Source organism: Ambystoma mexicanum, chromosome 14 (assembly GCF_040938575.1).
Source record: "Ambystoma mexicanum isolate Mex_15411 chromosome 14, UKY_AmexF1_1, whole genome shotgun sequence".
NCBI classification, from domain to species: domain Eukaryota; kingdom Metazoa; phylum Chordata; class Amphibia; order Caudata; family Ambystomatidae; genus Ambystoma; species Ambystoma mexicanum.
Window position 1 is genome coordinate 128,827,860 of NC_090940.1, and position 20,897 is coordinate 128,848,756.

At 42.0% G+C, this 20,897-nt stretch overlaps 1 protein-coding gene across 38 annotated transcripts in view; it reads left to right on the top strand.

Annotated features, from left to right (window-relative positions):
* Positions 1-20,897, top strand: part of GPHN (gephyrin) — a 2,801,546-nt gene that overhangs the window by 1,922,320 nt on the left and 858,329 nt on the right. For 26 of the 38 annotated variants that reach the window (XM_069638674.1, XM_069638676.1, XM_069638677.1 and 23 more), the window contains one exon: positions 12,344-12,376. The exons of the other annotated variants lie outside the window; for them this stretch is intronic. In XM_069638674.1, the coding sequence (XP_069494775.1) occupies positions 12,344-12,376 (33 nt within the window). The remainder of the gene's footprint in view (positions 1-12,343; positions 12,377-20,897) is intronic. 38 annotated transcript variants of the gene reach the window in all.

Sequence of the window (20,897 nt, forward strand, 5' to 3'; positions counted from 1 at the left end):
CTCACTAAAAGTACGACGTCTCATTGGTTCTACGAACTATAGGACCCTGGATAACATGGTCCACTATGATTGGGTTGGCATCAATCCCACTCATACTTTTCCACTTGCGCTTAGCAGCATGCAGAATAGCCCGCCAGGTACAGGGAGTTGTCCAATTATTGTTACAATCAATCATCACCTCAGTGGTCATGTGTCAATTATTTCTTTGTGGTTGACCTCAAGTCTTCTTGGCCTGGGAAAGTTAAGGCGTCTGGGTATGGCAAAGGTCCATGCGTAGGTGTGAAAGTTTCATCCCTTCCTGCTGGTCTGGTCACGCGATTCCAACACTGTGAAATCGGCCTTTCCTTCGTGCAATTTCATATATTTGATTTAATTCTGCCAGTCGTCTGTCATCTGTGGCTTATTTTGACCTTCCCTGAACAGGATACTCTGTTCTTCTTCTCTTTGATTGTATCCACTGTTGGTCTATTTCAGCTAATACGACCTTGGCTTCTTGGCATGGTTACCTTCGTCTCAGTTTCTCTCTGTCTTTAATTTTCGATTTGTTTGCTACAAAACTCTCCTCTTGAGACCTTTAGTAAGCTTTGGTTGATTCTGCTCTTGTGCGTAATGGAAGTATGCTTATATAAAGTGCTTTCTTGAGGTAGATATGTACAGGTGGCGCTTGCCGCAATCTATCTTACTACTAAGCATAAGCAAGCCTCACGATTTCTGTGCTTCTTGCAGTTACTTTGCATATGTACACGTTTAAACTAACTGAATATCTTCATTGTCATATGGCGTAGTTTTCTGATATCTTGATATCAATTGTTTCACTTTAGGCTCCGGATGTCACTTGTGCATGGTATTTCGTCTGGTTTGTCATTCTCAGGTCGTTAAATCTGCTATATGTGAGTCAGTCTGGGTTCTTATGACGTCACCATTCGTCTTCCTTCAGTATCTTTTTAGCTTCCTCAGGTATTGCATTCTGACAATCTTCATTCTGTCTCACTTGTCGATATGGTTTTCTCAGTGGATACCTTACTGTCCAGGTTTTCTTAGGTGTCGGTACTTCAATAGGTGCTGTTACTCCGATAGGTACTGGACAGAGCCCAACTGCGGCTCTCTGCTTATTTATTTGCTCATCATACATCACAAATTTCGGCGTGAATGTTCCTGGTACTTCAAAATGGGCGCTTCGAGTGCGAATCGAGCATGGCACCTCCTCTACAGTCTCATCTTTGATACTCTCCTTCCTCCCACTCACCTTTAGAATCCACATCAGCTAATGCGATATGCACTTGGGCTAACCCAGGCAAATAATTATTGTTTTCAACTAATGCCCTCGAAAACCATCTGCAAAATGTTACTTTGCGTCCAGCGAATACTTCTTACTATATTGATTCTCTCTCACATTGACTACTGGTCTTAATTTCTTGGTTTTTTTTGTAATTTTTTTGAATGTGTTTATAGTTCAGTACTTTTAACATGCATTTATATAATTCCATAAATGTAATTTACATTGAGAGTATTGTGTTAACTGTTCAAGGTACTCATTAACAATGTGTATACAATTTATAAATCACTATCTATAAACTTTGATGATACTCAAGTCTTGGAAGGACACTAAAACGTATACAAAATCTTTTATTTAAACCTATAAAATTGCTATCTACTTATGTCAAAGAAATGTCTAATAAATGCCAGAACGCCCTTCTTAAACAATTATTTCCTAAATTCAGACAGTGGCACTATATTTTGCCACATCTTGTAAAGTGCAATATTGCAATGTCCATTCTCGGCCAAGGCAAATCCTCCAAAATGAATGTCTTAATTTCATTTAAATCATGCACAAATTCACGTAAATATATCTGGGTGGTATCCTGGCGATAATTGCGCCAGGATACCGCCCCAATGCTATTATCGTTACTGCAACTCGATCCAATGCAATTTGCGCCTCATCTCGAGTTGCAGTGGGGAGGTAAATCCCCATTCCCATTGGACCCAAAGGGGGTTTCTTGGCGCTATTTGTGCCAGTGCAATTAGCCCTGTGCTAATAGTGCCAACAATGGATGGAAAGGGGAGATTTTTACCTCCATCCAAAATCCAGACGTAAAACTCGCACTTTCGACCCAACTTGAGATTGGGCGGAGCAGTAAATGCAGCGGTAATAGCATTACTGCCGCATTTTACTGCTACGCCCAACTCTCGTTGAGGCCCATTATGTAATAAGTAGCGATGGCACAACTGAGCCAGTTGTTTACATTGGGTCAGGATGTGTCTGTTTCATTCCTGAGATTGCCCATTTTTGCACATCCTACAGCTCCTTTCTTCATTACATTTTTGAGCCCTTTACAGCAAGGTTTGGCAATTGATTGAAACAATGTAACATTAGAAAGCTTTGTAATGCAGGAGCGCAGGGCCTCATCGTATATGTTTGTAGTCTCAAGTAATGTATTTGGCAACCTTGCTAAATACTCGTGATTAAATATCCAATCCTAGTGTTTGAATTTTTGTGTCATTTCTTTACTCAGGGTATATAAGTCTTGTCCCAGTTCGGGATCCATCCAACTTCCACAAAATGTTTTTCATTAAGTCTTACAAATTCAGCCAGTGGTTAGCTCATCTGGCTTTTCATTTGATTGGTAAGAAGTGCTAACAGGGGAAAACCCGGTTCGTTTCTGACTTTCAGATAGAGCAAGGTCCGCTGTATGTACAAATGGCCACTTAACTCGGTTAGGCCAAGCTCTAGCCTAATGGCCTCAATAGGAACACATTGAGGTAACCCTAATAATCTCCTTCAAACCTTCCCTCCAGTCTTTTCATCTACATGACGTTCGTCATGAAAGTAGCTTTGAGGCTACATAGAATTGCTGGTACAATACTCTGTCTATAAATCAAGATAACACCATTGCGGCTATGACCAGCCGGTTTCTCTGCAAAAGCCTTGGTGTTCACAGCAAGTTCTATTGCATTGCTGGTGTTGGCCTCAATCATATCTTCATACTGTGAAGGCATCATGAAGCAAGACACAGACAACAGATTCAAAATTCAAACAAAGTTGCTTCATTAAATTAAATGTCAGGATGTTTGAAGGCCCAACTTGCCGCCCTATGCTAAGGTGGGAGTTCCCTTCCTAAAGCAACTAAGGATAATCTCAGTCAGTAAGTTCAGTTTAAAAGTCTGTCTGTGTCCAAAACGTATACTTGCCCTCCTAACTGAAGCTAAACATTATGTAGGGTGGTCAATCACACATCAAATAGTGTTTCAAAATAAAGTTCTGAGCAGCTTCTAGCTGTTGGCATGTTTTTCAGCTCCCCTCCACCAAGTTCAAGACAGTTCTGCAAAGGCTCGGAGTTCCCTTCCCCAAGAAGACAACACAGTTCCAAAAGGGCCTCAAGGTTCCCTTCTTCGAGGCAACAACAAAGTTCATAAAGTCTTAGGTTTTCCTTCCCCAAGACGCCAGCAGGTCCAGTCAGCCAACTCACACTAAGTTTCAGTCTCTTAATATTCAAAACCAGTTCCAGGTCAACTTTACACTCCTTCTGTTTACTTGACAGTTTATAACGATTGCTTTCTTCTATTTCACTTAAGCAATCTCTTTCATATATGCGGATTTGTTATCAGTATGTTTATGTAACTTTCACAGTTAGGGTATCCCCGGTCTAAATGCAGTTGTTGAACCACCCATTACATGTCACGCAACCGGGAACCCTAGGCTTTTTTGCCCACCCAGGTTCTTCTTTCCATACCGGTCCGTAACGGCTCCTCCGGGCGGCTTATTTCCTCTTCTGCTCCACACAGATCTCCGTAGTATTGTGAGTTGCGCTCGCACTCTTATTCCTGCTGTGGGTTGCCGGCAGCTCCGCTCACCTCTCACAGACGCTGCTGTTATCTTGCAGCAATAGGCTCTCTTCTGTGCCCAACAGCTCCTGCTGTGGGCACCGGACCAGGGAGGCTCCAACTACTCTAACCTCTCTTTGCCCGATCTATCCTCAGCATTAGTCTCTCGTGGGTATATGCCATTGTCCTGGCCTCCAGGCAGGACCCTCCTCGGCAGCCTCCTTCTCAACAGGATTTCTCTCCTCATAGGCCTGAAACGCCCGGCGGATTCTCTCCTGCTGCTTTCCACTTCCTGATCATCTGCCCCACCTTTTATGCACCTGCAACCAATTAACAGGTTGCAGGTGTGAGTCCTCCAGTCCAGTTGCCTAAACATAATTATTGGTGTTCTCTGGACATGCTTGACCCTTACAACAGTCTTCAGGCCTCTTCCTCATCTCATTATCAGAGAGGTGAAATTACATGTTGGCGTGTACCACTCATAGTCACCTCTCCTTCGTCCCAGTACTATAGTGGTATGAATGAGGGGAAATGAAGGGAATTGATTTGCAGCAGCCTGTAAAGGCCGGGGGGAGGGTAAGGTTGGTTATCACAAGGAAAAGGGGGATACCATGTCTCGTCTGTGGACCTCTTCTCCTTCACCCTTTTCCTAACATCCCTATATTGATGGAAAAGGAAGAATGGTCACAATATCCCATAAAGGCTGCTGGAACTGAGGGTTCATTATGGAATGGACATGGAGGATGCCGCTTCTCACCCAAGGACATCCCCCAAGTCTCCCCTACCCATTCATCTTTCCTCGCATATCCACCCACAGGGTTGTGATCCAAAACCTGAGCAGAGGATGTTGGGGAGAAGGATATAAGGACACCCTTGGGTTCCTCACAATACTTATCAGATCGTATGTATATTCCTAAATATTTATAGACCGTAACTCTCTCAATGCTCTCACTAGTGAGATGAGTTATTTTACCCAGCTTAGATCTTCTTGGGACGAACATCAATTTAGTTTTCTCATAATTTATAATCAAGCTATTTTCAGCAGCATAACCTCTTAAAGCCTGGATCTTTCGCATCATCACTATCAAAGTATAATCCATCAGCACAACATCGTCGGCATAGGAGACCCAAGTAACATGGGTTACTCCAATGTTTGGTAGCAAACAGTGTATCCCTGCCAACCGTGACGGTAAATCAGCCAGATACAGATTAAATAGCATGGACACCAGCACGCCCCCCTGTTTTAAACCTCTGCTTGTACATATTTCTTTCTAGCAGGCACCTATGCTATTCAGTCTTATCCTGACGCTGGAGGTCCCATGGAATTGTCTCTGGAGTCTGAGAAAGTCCAGGGGTAAGACCGGTTTCTCCAATTTCAACCACAGGCGTTCTCGATCAACTGTTGAAAGCGGTCTTAAAGTCTACATATGTCCTGTATATTGGGGGATTACCCTTTTCACATACCCTTATTAGAGCACTCAATAGGAGAAGATTATGGACAGTAGAGCATCCAGCTTTGAAACCTGTCTGAAAGGGGCCAAATATATCCTTCGTCTTTCCCCACTCTTTCAGACGGTTCAGAACCATAGTGGAAAACATGTTACCAGCCTCGTCTAGCATCAACAGTAACAAGTAATTTGCTAGATTTTTTTTTTTTATTATAGATGGGATCAGTATAGTACGTCACCATAATTTAGGTATACATCCCTCTTCACAAACTCGAGCAATGAGTATCATTAATATCTCACTCCAAATCTCTGGGCTTTGCCAAGATAACATTTGCAAGGCCAACAGGCCCTGGCGCCTTTGACTTTTTTCGTTTTTTTTATCCTAATTGATATATTTTCTTTGTCAAAACTGAGCTCAAACTTCTGGCCCCTATTATAATTCTCCATTATATTGCTAGACCCCGTCTACCATATATTTTTGTTGTGTACAGAACTCAGGTTATTTCTTTGATTGGATATGTAACTATTGATGATTTAGGTCTTTTGATACTATTAAATGATTTCCAAAGACTTTGCATTGCCCTCGCTTAAAATTTGCATCATATGTTGCCTCTGGGCATTCTTTATAGATAATCGCCACCTTTTCTGCCAATTCCTCAAGTAGTTTTCTTCCTTTTAATCTGGGCTACTGATGCTGCTAAGCCCAAGAACCATCTCTGTATCATTCTTATAGTTCGATGGAGATTTATTTTGGCTTTACGGATTAGAGGATCATATACTCAGGCGTGCCAAACTGCCTTATAATGCACATAACTGTTACCTACCACACCAGCTTTAGAGAGACACTGGTTAAACAACTAAATGATAGCATGGGAAGGAATAGCAGGTTTCTTATACAGAACTTCTTCCGTATTTTCCAATATATATAAGCCTTCATGGTATTTACATTTTGAAATGTCCAGCTAACTCGATTTTCTTCCCCATATTTCAATATTTATTTCCCTAGGGCACTGTGTCTCCTATATAATATAATCAGTGCATGGTCGCTATGTGAAGTTGTTTGGACCTCCATAGAGGCTATACAATCTAAGTCTTGCTGACAAATGAGCATGTAATCGAGTGTAGCTTTATTGTCCCCTGCTTGCCACATGTAATTCCCTGGGCTATCCCCTTTTAACCATACCATTTGCCATACACCCCTACCATTTATCATACATAGCCCCCAATGTTTATTAAAATGTGTCCAACATTTGCCTTGTGCATTGGGGATTGTTTAGTAGTGACGTGCTCAGTTGCATCTACCTCTTGATTATCTGAGAAATGTGCATTGAAATCCCCACCTTCTTTCCCTGTAGGCCTGGTACCAACTCAACAGGACCTCCCCCCTTCTTCTCCTGAAGACTGTTGCTAAAATAGCCCCCATGCGGGTCATATACATTAATCACAAGAAATGTACGATTGCTTGGTACAGTAGCGATAATCTTGACAGCAAGTATATTGGCATTATTTTCAGTCATCTCAATTTCAGTCGCAGCAAACTCATTGGAGACTCCTATTTCCAGACCACCTGCTGGTCTCCCAATAGTGCCCCTTTTTGCCAACAACTGAAAGATGTTATAGCCATCCATGATTATAGAGCAGGTTAACCAACTCTCTTGAATGAAAAATGCATCATGGTCATGCAGTAGTTTATGTCCCTCCTTTAGGCTAGTGAAAGGGCAATGTTGCTGGGTATTCCACGACATTATGCTCAGTTGTCCTAGCCTGCATTGTGAATTAACAGCCAGAAAATCACCAAGCCGCCCCCACCGGACCCTCTAAAGCTGTATTGTAATCAATCTTCTGACACAGTACCAATCTACTTGCGGAACCAGCTGTTATCTTCAAGCCACCTCCAATTTTAAATTCCTTCTTTCTACACCATTTGTGGGCTGTCGTATTACTGTTTCTGCTTGATAGCATTCTGCAGAAGTGTTGTGCTTTAACGACAGCATCACAGTTTAATGGTTCGATGACATAACCCATCCTTCATATTCTGTGATGGTGTGACAGCGGCATATCTATCATGGCACTAGTATAGCAGTGAGCCATAGATTCTGGTGGGTTTGCATTTTCCAAGATCTCTATGTAATCTATGTCACACGATAATGGTACTCTCAACTTTGGAATTGTATGTAAGATCTGCAATAATCGCTTGTCTGTTTATCCAACTTTCTTCTTTGTTCGGAGAAAGACTACTAATTAGGACCTTCCTACTAATGCACTCTGAGCGTTTGTCAACGTCTCTGTCCTTCGTTGAGAGTGGGGAGCTGGAATTGGCTGTATGTGTATTTGTCATTATTTGCAAGCATGAGACCATCAGTCTCATCCATCTCTTCTTCATCGCCTTCGAGAATGATCTGGCTCATCTCCCCAGAAGCTTCCTTAGCATTGTCACCCGCATCAGTTATTAGTCAGCTCATCAGAGTGCCTGTATTTTTACTTGCTCTTTTCTGTTTTCTCCTAACTTTCTTTCACTACATTTTAGTACTGATACTCTTAACTGCACAAGGCCTAGTAGGACTGCTTCTTTCTTTCTTTCTTTCTTTCTTTCTTTCTTTCTTTCTTTCTTTCTTTTCATTGTTAGCCTTTCACTTCCATATTCCCTTCCTTGTCCTGTGGGCTCTTTAAAACACGATTTATTTGATGTATAAGCACTTTACAAATGCACAATAAATAAATATCAGGCTCTAATCTAGCAACCTTGCATTGGACTCTCTTTCTTTGTCCCATTTCTGGCTTTTAAAGCTGCTAATCTTTTCAGATGACACCGTTCTATTCGGGACATAAATATGCTCCCTTTACTATTATTGGGGTCATTTCACCTTTCATTTGTCTCAGTGGCAGAATGAATCTCGTTTCCTTCCACTGCATTCAGAACCACGATGCTTTGGGGTAAATTATCACTGCTGCGGTCTCAGACTCCTTCTTTGTTGAGACAATTCTATCCTCATTCATAGTTTTACTATGGTATTTTCCTATGCTTAATATAGCTTCCGTCTGCAGACAAATGTCGTCTTGTATCCTGTTGCATGGATTCAGCAATATTTTTCCAGAAAACTGCAATCTTTCAAATGAGACGCTATCGTAATTCGTATGACAACTCCCCACCGTGCCAGTATAATCGCGTGTCGTTTCCGCAAACAAGGCAGTTGATGCCAATAGGTGATTTATCATCTGCTATAATCACTTGCATTGTAATTTTCGGGCACAAGGTCAGCAGCTGAAGTAACCTGTTAAATGTTGTTTATTTGCTTTTGTAGTGAGTAACACAATTCCAAAAGGGGACTGTTATTGTCAATCATGGTCGAGGAGAGTTGCAATATTTCAGTTGGACTGTCGCTTTCCAATAGTGTTATTGCTGATGCAAGGGTATTAAGTTGAGCACCAAAACATTCAGTAGTTGTGCCCCCACAATTTCCCTCCTCCATATTTCTACTTCCCTGTTTGGATTTTCGCCATATTGTCTGCTTCAGGCATAGTGCTTGGTGCACCAGCCACCCTAGACCTTGCTCGCAAATTACATTTGCTTGCTTTTGCTTTTCCTTGCTCAGGCATAGCAACCTAGGGTTGGAGTCAGAAAGGATGGCTGGGGGGAAAGGAAAACAACTTGCAGCATTTAAGTCGGCTACAGCAAGCGATCTTGAGTTGATAGAATCGTAGACTTACTTGGTAAAGCCAATCTAACAGTCCCAGCACCCTCATGAACCGTTATCTGATCTGCAACCTCTGACCTGCTGGACTGCCCCAACACTTGCAGCACACCTGCAGAAGCGTGTAATGCTTGGAGGTTAAAAGGGTCCAGACACAGGTAGGATTAGTGAGCAGTTAGGCCAGGGAAATCAATCAGGAAAACACAGGAGTACACCACCGAAGTAGAGTGAGCTGCATGACGGCTTCAACACTTGCTCTGTACTTGAAATGCGCATTTCTTATGGTCTAGCTGTTGTGACTCGGTGTACACATCAGGCCGACAAAGGATGCAGGTAACATGAGGTTTATTATTGGGAGAAAGGAGACATCCGGAGCACGGGGGAAACATTACACCCCAACACAGTGATTCTCCACAAATGGCTCTCCCTTGTCCTTCTCGAACCAGGGGGATTCCAGAATGGCACTGGACAGCTAGCATGAATATATCATAACATCTCCCCCCTGTAAACAGTCTGTGCAGAGAGAGGATGGAAAGGAGGGAGGAAGGGGGTGGTGGAACAGGGAGAGAGGACAAGGAGACATTCATATCAAAGGATACAGTTGAAATCCATACAAGAAAATCAACCCTGAGGTTGACAGGATTTCTTCTGCCAAGCAGGAAGTCTGGGCAGATTCCCCAAAAAAGATATAATACGCAGTCATCTCTGAAGTTGGGCAGAATTTTCCTCTTTCGAATTGACAGCCCAGAACAACAAGCTTGCTCCATGAAAGCTGTGTCATATAACCATCACATGGCATCTCTACACTTGGCACACCCGTAGAGGTACGAACAATGTTATCAAAAGACCACACCTTTCTAACTTCCAGGTATACAGTTTTCCTGCCAATACCTCAATCCTCTGCGGGTTACTGAATTTAGTGCTTTCATCACTTTCCGATGCTCCTGGGTCCTGACCCAATCATCCTCTTTGAACACAACCTCATGGGTAGCTCTGACGCAATCATAATGGTCCTTATATTTCTTCTGTTTCTCTCTCACTCTCCTAAGAATCTAATCCATATCCACCATCTTGACATTTTTCCTTATCAACCACAAGGGACTCAGCCTAGTACATGGCACTCTGCCCCTCATCATGACAAACAGTTCGATTTCAGTCGTGGAATGAGGAGTCATCCTGTATGCATTCAGCGACCCCTTCAGAGTGTCTTTCCAGGGTAGTGAGTAAGTCACCGCCAGCGGATTCTGTTTCATGAAACCATTCATGCGCTCAACAAGGCCGTTTGACATGGGATGGTGTAATGATGTGCATTTATGTACGATTCCACAGTCCTTCAAGAATCTTTGCATGCTTTCAGAAGTAAATTGCCCCCCATCAGCAATTTAATCGTGAATCTGGTCATAATCTGGAAGAGCGTTCCCTGCACTCTCTCATCCTTCATGAATGGCACGTCTAAGCAAACACTGTTCAGGGTCCTCTGCTGATTCTCTGATCCAATCCTCCTTCGCAATTGTGGTGAAATAGTTTGTGGGCTTTATTGTTGTTAGCAACTCCTTAATATTGGGTAGGGGATGCCTTTCAACCCAAATGTTGGTATTAAGTTCCCTGGGTCCGTAACAATCAGCAAAAACACTCTTGTTGTGACGCTATTTCAGTGGAATGGCCCTACCTTGAACCTGTAACTATGCAAGCAGAAGCAGTGCTACTTTGGGCAGTACTTGAAATGGTTATGTTAACAGCAGCTGTGCTTCATGGGGCCAAAAAAAGAGAAAGCGTTCCAAATATTCTGTTGCATATTAGGGTGTCCAGAGAAAACAATGCTGCCTGTGAAGTGCCCGCAAGGAGAAAAGGCAGGCTTTAAGGCTGCTCAAGCTGGTATGAAGAGAGGTCATCCCTCAGCTATGATTATCCCGTAAGTAGACCCTGGTTGACACAGTGAAAGGAATTGACATTACAAATGCAGCATGGAGTAACTGTACCAGAAAAAATAAATAAGGAATCACAATCCTCTACAACCAGTTGAACAGACCAAGACATACAACAAGGTAAAGAGGAGAGGCCAACCACATCAACTAGTCTAGAATTAACTATACCATCATCGTCAATAGTGAAATGACCTACAACATGGAACAGTGCCAGGACTCCACTATTCAGACAAGTGTTACAATTAACATGCCTAGGCCAATACAACATCCTGCCTCTAGGTCCCAACTGTAAATTGCTCTCTCAGAATACTTCAACCTCACTCTACACAAATCCAGCTATCTCGCACAATGCCAGCATACTTCTACTTTTCGGCCTGAAAGACCGGTAACCTGTAACTCTCCCCATAATAAAGATGCAGCACTTGTTAAAAAAACAAATTAAATAAAAGGATTGGCAGAGTAAATAGCATTTAGACATGCTGTATTATGTATGACTTTCTCTTCAAATAACGAAAATCGACAAGGAAACCTCGGTGAAGAAAAGATAAAATAACAGCTTTCTGACCTGTTTATTCATATCAATTCCCCCAAATAAATGCAAATGTCTACCATCGCAACCCTATGTTCTGGTTTTATTCTGTCTGTTTCTAACTTGGAACCCCAACCAGAGATTCAATAAGCATTTCAAAGCATGTTTATTGCTATCTTGCAAATTGATAGTACTCAAGTCCCTTTTCTGGACCTGGATATGTTACACGATTGTGCTCATCTATATTACCTCTAAATGTACCATCTAGTTGTACTGTGAGTTGTATTATACTATTATAAACATGCTTTACTCCTGGAACTCTATATTCAGATACATCTTATGAAACCTCAACATAGTGTAGCCTTAGACTATTCCAGTGTTCAGAGCACAACACATTCAAATGGCAGGCCTTTCAAGTATACATTAGACCACTCTGTTTTACATTTTGCATCACATTTACTACATCTTTTCTGTTAATTTCATGTGGCTTTAAATCCATCTTCCACCATTGTTATGATACCATATGTTTAACTCTACCTAACCAATTTAATGACAGTAGTGTTTGAAATTTAACTGGCAGTTGTGTCTGTAAATTCAAGAAAGAAATTGCTCAAAACAAAAAATGTGATTATTTCTTGCACCAAAATTACACTTCTTGTTAATGTATTGTGCAGGACAACAGCCCAAATGATAAAGGTTTTCCTGAAAGAGGATTCAAATTATGTATGCCACTGTAAAGAAAACATTACTTTAGAATATGATTTGGTCTTGGAAATATCTGGGGGTTTGAAAAATATGTAAATATTGACGTCTAAAGTAGCTTGTGGTTATTGGCAAGAGAATAAAATAGTCTTCTGAAGTATTCCAAAAGGATAAAATGCACTTGAGTAGAAAAAATAATTAAGTACTAACATATTTTTTTTCCAGGACATCTGGATTGCTGCCCCAGCCTTTTCTCAGGTGGTATCCTTGAGTCTCTGTACACTAGACTTAGTGGTTTCTTCCACAACAACATTCTTGTGTGCTAGTGTGTCATGTGTTACCCAGGAGCGCCATTTTGTAATGGGCAGGATAGGGAGAAAGAACAGATTGTCAGGGCACGTGATTTGGATGGTCAGCCCAAACAGCTGTATTGTTCTACTCACTTCTGAAAATGGCACAATGATTTGCCTTGACTATCTCAACACCAAAGACAAAGGGAGTGTCAGTTGATGTTGTGAGATGTCCACCCATTAATTCACAAACCATTGTGTAAAGTTCCAAATTAACAGTGTGCAAAATTAGCAGAGCTGTATGTTGCTCTAGTATAAAAGCTACTGCCCTGATATAGACTGCAATTGCTTCCCTTAAAGCAGCTGGAGAATTTGCCAAATGTTGATGATTTGGATGCCCTTAATACTGTAGAGATGCTCATTAAATGTGCAATGATTCCTAGAGCCCCTCAACCAATTAGATGACATGATTTTCTTATGGCAGACCTTTTAGTGAAAGGAAATGTCATCAGAAGTTGAGAGAGATATTCTTTGGGCCTTTACCTGGTCCAATGTTTTCTGAAATGGCGCCCCTGGTATTATCAGTGTTAATAGGTGCTGTCTGTCCATATATCATGAAACCGCTTGTGTGCCTATTTTTGTTTTCTTTCTATTTAATTGTGAGTGTGTTTTATCTTCATGTTCTAAATTTAATGGCTATAAATATTTGTGGATATCTGTATGTATGTCTTTATATGGATTTCAAAAGTGTTGTGCAATTCGTGGATAAATGGTATTCATCTATTGTGTTCAGTCGGGCTCTTACAGTGGTTAACTAGTGCACTGATGGTGGGTGCCTTTATGTGGGATACAGGCGTATTTCTCAGAGGTGAAAGTTCAGGAAAATGTAGTCCCAGATTTCGTTTTACCACTTAGAGGCTGAAGTATTTTCCCATTGTGAGAAGAATGTATTGTAACATCCGTTTGATTATTTTCAACAACCACGGTTTTGTTGCCCCGATTTATTATGGGGGCAGATCTACAACCCAGCAGCAATTTATATTTTGGAACTCGTTGCTAAAAACACATTTTGAAAGAATTGACTACATTGCAAAAAAAAAAAAAAAAAAAAAAAGCTTAACAAGCTTTTGCTGTTAGCTGTCAAGTTGATGTACATAATTTTCACATCGAGAAATATACTTTAGCATAACTCTAGACTTATTGCTCATGTCTGTGCAGATTATTCAAATAAATATGTTGGCCACCACTGGCCAATGCATGCAATATTAATGTTGGCAACTGTTTAGTTAATCATATATTTCAATTCACATAGCTGCTGTCTGGGTCAATTTAATTGTTTGTTGTGATCAAGCAATGTTGGAAATGTTCGCATATTTATTTAAAGTTTGGGTCAACTTAATTTCTAAGCCAATTGGAGTGAATGCAATCAAAATGCTGATTCTTACACTGGTTTCATGCCTCCTCTTTACATTCAGACAAAGTAGGCGTGTACCCTCAAAGGTTTGGACATATTCTTTTTTAAAATTGAAATCCGGCAGTTTGAACTGAATTTTTGGGTGTCAAAGGATGTAAATTCTCTATAGGAAGGATTTTTTTTTATGTGACAGAAAATTATGTCACTGCAAATGAGCTATTCTAAGGCTTTTGGGTCAGCCTTTTTTTATGTGGCTTATCACAAACTGTTACAGGTATTGTATGTCTATCGTGGCCGTAGTTCCACTCGTAGTAAGGCAAAACCCTACATTGATTGTTGTATGTACAATTGTCTTCTTCCAGTTATGTTACTATGTCTGTGGTTGTCAATTGTTTGGTACCAATCGTAGGAAGTGACAATTTCAGTGGAATGCATATCAATCCCATGTGTTTTTGCCTCCTTACTGTCTGCATTGTTCCAGATTTCTTGTAAGAGGGTTAGGGGGCATACCTTGCGTACATTTTCACATTACAAAATTCGGAAACACAGATGGGACCGAACTAACAATTGTATGAAGGGGGCCACATTGTATAAGGTAACAAGAAATGGGTTGCTTTGATTCCTCTGCATATTAAATGGACAGCTAACATTCTCAAACTGGTATTCAAGGAGGCATCTTCTACTAAGTTCCCAAACAGTATGTACAGTACACAGGCCACAGCTAAAGGTTTTCAGAAAATACTAAACACTGCATGGGTGAAATCACACGCACTGAAAAACGGATGGGTTTTCTTCTTTGCAGTCTGTGCTTGAAATAGCAGAGTTAAGTATAGCTTTTTAAAGTTTTTTCAGAAGTTGTAATCTGACTTAATTTCGTGATGTATTGAAATCGCATGTGTTTGGAAAATAGAGCTTGGTGCTGGTTCGTTTTGCTGAAGCATTATTTTCGCAGTTGTACCTTAATGCCGGCTTTTAAAAATAAGGTAAGGTAGCAGTTTGCCCCACGAAGAGAAAGTTAAAATATAATGGAGAAGAAAGAAGGCAGCTAAGTGGGCAGACTGCAGGAGGAGTTGCTGGCAAAGAGAATTCCGTAGTAAACCCGGTTCAAGAGCACGACTACTTGTTTGAGCGCTGTTACTGTTTAGTTTTTCAATTTAGATATAGTGTTGCTGGAGTCCACGGTACGTGCGACCTGGGAGAAAGCTGTGCTTGAGTTGTATACTTGTTTGTTAACCTACACCATTGGCTCTTGGCAGGTAATAACTAGTCAACTTTGTAGTTTCAACTGTCAAGTCAGATTACAACTTTAACTTTCCTCTCCTTGCCTCACCTTTACCATGGTCATATTTTGGACATACAGTAAACATTTTTCACTCATTAGATGGCACTGTTCGGCTCCATCCTTGAACATTTGTCTCATTGGCCTTGTCTCGGGCCAAACTGGTGTCTCCGGCATGGTAGTACAGAGCTGTCGACCCCATGTTCTACAGTTCTGCCTTTTTCCACACCTGCATGGTAATGTGGGAAAATGGAGACTTGTTATACTTGGTCACTGTGAAAGATAATTCCATTAGTGGGGTAGGTCACAGGCTAAAAGTAAGTAATTTGTTCTTCTATTGGACACATTCTTGTCACAGATTCCTCATCTTTGAAAGACTCCCAAAGCTATACTATGTTTTAGGAGGAGGGTATGGAAGTATAATTCAAAGTTAGCATAGTGTGTAGGACTGAGTTTCCCAAGGCGGCTTCATCCTTAAACACTGATTTGTTTAGAGCAGGAGTGGCTGGATCACCAAGTAGCTGCTTGGCATATGTTATGTTGATTTATACTGTGCACCCTTACCACCAAAGCACAGTCTCCATGGCTCTGCAAGAAAAAAGACGTGCCATCTGCTTTTGTGCCCCCCAGTATGTTTTCCAGCAAAGCCATAACAAGAAGTAATAAATAGAATCACCCAATGTGAAATTGTTCTCTTGGAAACCGCTTGTCCATTGGACTGGCATAGGTAACAAAAAGCTTGCCATCTTTCCTGAAGTCTTTGGTTCTATTTAGATAAAACTATAGTGCTCCCATCTGTTCTAACCTATGATTTGGCCATTGAGAAAAAATAATTCCAGAACTTTGGAGGTGGGACATGGCAATGGATCTACACGATTTTCCCTGCACCAGATTTCAAATGTTCCAATGGCAAGCATATAGACTTAAATCAGTGGGCGTCTTGCTGAGTGCATTACTCTCTGAACCTCTTCTGAAAGATCCCAATTTTTGTACCTCAACCTCTCATCATCCTGGCATGAATGAGACTCCTGGTGTTGGAGTGAAGCCCTCTGCTACATGATTGAACCCGTAGAACCTGCTTCCAGGGAATCTTCCGGGGAGGGAATAGCAGCATGTACAGCATGACTGGCGATCCGTACCTGGTCCGGTGAGATCATGGTCATCCTACTCATCTTCAGTTTCCTTAGTACAAGGGGAATTGGGGGGTGGGGGGGTGGAAGCCAGCTCAAACTGCCAGGATATTACCAGTGCATTGGCCCAAGAGTTACCATGAGGAAACTCCCACAAGCAAAAGATTTTGCACTTCCCCCACATGTAGAAAATTCTCACCACAATCCCTCCGTTCAACTCCCACCTGAGAGACACTTCTGAGAGCCAACTCACGCGTCTACTTGTGCATTTCAAAGATGAGGAATCCATGGAAGAAAATATGTATTCGCCGAAAAGCGCATTGCGGAAGATAAGTAATTTGTTCACCCTAATGCAACTCTTGATCGTTGTGATGCACTCTTACAAGCCCATTTAAAATATGCAACAGATGTACAACAATACACAACCTCTGTCCAGTTCTCCTTCTAAAGGGAATATCCTCCCCTCAACATTGCAACATAGTTAGAGATTTTGACCGTTCAGTCTGCATGCATTTTGTTGAAAATGTGTTTTAGATACTGTAAAGTTTTTCTTTTGTACCTGTTTAAGTGGTGATCAGTGGGGCATGAGTGGTAGGTGGCTTGCATGGTCAGTGCATCTCTGCTGCTTTGATCACAGAAAGCTATATGATACCCATCTTCAGATCACCATATGTGTACAACAAGAACAAAACTTGCATGTCATTTTCTTTTTCATTGATTTATTTCTTATGTGCTTTTAATGTTGACTTTGTTATAGATTTTGTGCCATTATTAGGACTCACCGAATTAGTTGAATTGTTTATAAATTTCTTAATTTGAGATTTCACTCAATTTTTTTCATTATGTTTGTGGGCTTCAAAACCCAATGAGCTTAAAAAAATTGATGGGCAAAGAGCCCTGTGATCTTAGTCTCTCATGACTGAGTGTTCATGTTGTTAGGGTATACACAGCTTTCGCTTTAAAAAAAAAACTCCAATTCTAAAGGAGAGCAGCTACCTTTAAGAGGATATTAGAAAAAGACTGCCATTCTACTTTCCCCATGGTTGCTTTTTTCATTTTCCAGTAAATGTATCGCAATCAAGGCATTAATTCAATGCTTTTGGTGCCATTTTGTAGAAAAGGAAGGACCCATGAATCCAGTGCTCCATTTAACATCCAATGTTTGTAGGAGTTTTTTTTTCACAGTTCTCATACAGTTCTCATACTTGCATTATTGGGTGCGCCGCCATTGTTTCTCGTGTGCATACGAGTTTGCGGATCCTGCCCAGTGTTATATAATTGTTCTTTGCTTCAGTCTCTGGGGTTGGCATTCTGAGTTTTCTTCAGTTTTACAGTCCACAAAGGATTGGAGCTTCAGTCGTCCCTGTTCCCAATGCTTGGCATAGAAAATCTCATTTGTAAAAGGTGAAATGGAGCCTTGGCAAAATCCCCAAGACTTGTATCCAAGGAGAACGAACACCTTGCTTTACCCCCACTGTCATATTGTTCAAATCGTTATTCCTCTTCTCTTGATCACCAGGGCAATTTTACAAGTGCATAATGAAAACGCCAACCTTTTTTGAGGAAAGGATCTGAGCTGGGTCTTTTATTTCCAAGACTAGGTTTCGCTTCCCAGTAGACAAGGCAACATCGGTACTTCATACTGAGAATGGTATTTCAATTTGGGAACCTTCATGAAAAATATTAACAAATCAAGATTCCTAATGTCTTTGCACTAGGTATTTTCTCACCATGAGTCCAATATGGGAGTGATTTTGCTGCTAGATATACACTGCCCAACTGGCATGAATTGATCAGCAGGTGTACATGTCTCTCGGTCAAAAGTTGGGAATCTCTAACCCTTGTGCAGTTACCACTCAATATATACTATACTAACAGTCTTCATCATGCAAGGAGGAGTGGTATGTTTTAGCCCATTCTAGAAAGCCTGAGGCTTACTTGAGAAATTGCCGGATTGTTGTACTATCAGGTGAATGAATAACTGGTGTTAGATTTAATGTGTGCTCTTGTCTAGGTGTGTTTCAAAGCTTGTAAATATTGTAGGATGGCCGGAAGCATCCAGTAGGATTGCTTGTCCTCTTGCATATCTAATCTACTGCTCACTGATATTTCCTCTCGCATCTAAATAGGTAAATCTTTGACCCTCCTTTTTGTAACAAGGAGAATTCTGTTGGTGCTACCAGGGTGGTGTTAAGTCATTGTTTTCATCCTCAAAGGTATTTCATTTAGAACTTGAGCACTAGTTGCAGCAATTAAAACTGAGCATATCATACTTTCAATGATTTATATATAACAGAGAAATTGTTAGACTAGTGTTGAATATATGTGCTTCATTGAGCTCAGCTTTTTCCCAGTTTTCAAAATTATTTAATCATTATGAAAAGTAAGGCAAAAAGTACTACAATTCCCTTTTTCAATTGTTTACACTATTTTTGCGAAAATGAAAACCCTTGGTATCCACCAGTTATACCCATACTTGTAACTAATACAACCTGAATGCATACATATTAACTGAGGCTAAGGCATCCTCAGGCAATTAACTCCATGTTGTGGTTGTTCACACTGTAAATATATCCTTCTTTATGGCATTGGTTGAACCTAGTCTTTCCAGCGTGAACTGATAGCCACATGTTCCTTTGTTTAGTGGCTGAGCACATTCCTTCCTGATATGCGCACAACTGAAGAATGATGGCTGGAAGATGTGAATCACTCATAACCTCTGGCCAACTTTCAAGACCATCTTTTCTCAGGCTCCCAATCATTACAGAAGGGTAAAGACCATATGCAAATTTGTATTGGGTCAATCCCAAAAGGGGCACCCCAGCCCGAAGTGCTGTCACATCCCTTCTGCTAGAGACAACAAGCAACTCCAAACATATGTCTCCATCATTGGACATCAGTGATATGTAGCTTGCAAACTAGGAGTTTGTACTGGACTGCCCCATTTGAGGTGTGGGACTAAGCTGCATTTGCATGTCGTCTTTCCCCTTCTGTAATTGCGTTCCTAGCATAAAAACCCTGTAGAGGGTTGCCCATAGTTTGATTACTTTTAAACCTGCCATCCATATCCATACATCTTTAGTTGTTCTATGCCTCATTTCTAATATACACCCTTTTTATATTCATTCAATGCAAACGCTCTAGTCAAAAGTAACAATAGGGTTGAATGTTCTAAAGTCAACGTATGTATATTGCATCAAAACTCAGAGGCAATCATTTGAAAAGGTTTACCAAAAGTATAACATCAGTGTGTCAGTGTAAGCTCTGACACAGCAAAACGGATGTCTGGTTAAAGTTAGAGTCTGAACCGGAAAAAAGAGATTCTCCAACATGGGGTCTGGCATGGATTCACATGCTAATGAATATTCCCCGTCGTCAGGTTGGGAATCCTCGGTAAAGAAAAAATCAGTATCAGTTTCTTTTCTGATCTGTCTTTCTTAGTAGTAACCAATCACTGGTCTCTGGGTCCTACTGTCCCCAGCCAATGACTGCCCTCTCCCTAAGCCCCGCCCCTGGCAGCCATCCCCAGATTTTCACTGCACGTTCAAGTGTTGGGAGTCCTCGTGCTATAGCTCTCGAGCTTTTACTGCGTTTTGCGCTTTTTCAAAGAGATTTATCTAATTTTTTCGGTTTAATCGAGCCTCAAGCTCCACCGTTTCTACTTCCGATCAACGGGTACCCGTTTCGGATTTATCTACGCCCCTCAAGGGTGAAGTTTTCATCGAGTTAGGCTTCTTGGAGGATTCCAGAAGTTTGAGGCCAACCTCGTGGACGAGAAGAACATGGCCCAGGAGAAGGGAAGCTCGACTCCCAGCAAACTGTTCAGGATCTGCCCTGGATGCAACCTACAAAATGAGTTCAAAGAGGACGAGCATTCAAAATGCCTTTACTACCTCCACGAGGACAAAACACACGTGGAGAAGGACTGTGCGTTTTGCTTTAACATGATGGATCGGATGATGAGGGATCGCCGGACCCGTCTCTCCAACTGGCTGGAAGGCAAGAGCCCAGCAGGTGAGAAGAAGAAGAAGTCCGAGCGGTCTTCTAAGTCCTGTGAGGGTGCCCCGGCGACGGGGGCCCAACAGAAGGCAGAGCACAGCGAGTCTGCGGGCACCGGGAGCACCGAACGGTCGGGCTCCTCGGCTGCCAGGCAGGGCGCACCTTCACCGATGCCATCAACCACGAGCCAACGCTCTGGCTCGGAAGAGGAAATCGGAGAACCCGGCTAAGCTTCTGGAGAGGCCCCGGTCGATCCCTAAGGTGAAGGCCTCAAGCGCGCCCAAGGCAGCGAAGGCCTTGATCCACCCGGCTAAGGCCTCTATTGAGGGAGTCGCTGCTGCCCCGGCGAAGCCTGCAGAGGTTATCCTAGTGGAGCCGGCCTCGTGGCCTAGAGTTTCCCTGCCCCCGTGGAGGGAATCCTCTTTTAAGCCCATCGAGAAGACCCCTGTGAAGACCCCGGTGGGAAAGGAGGGGGGGCAGTGACCGTTACGGACACAACCTCCGATGAGGAACTGGCTGAGAATTTGGAAGAGGCCCAACCCCACGGGAGGAATCCCGAGGAGGGGGACGACGAGAGCGAGTGTGGCAACGACGATGAGGTTCCTGTGGAGGAACAACCGTCGCTCCCGGCACGCCCGTCGCAACCCGAGCCTCAGGACAACTCGGC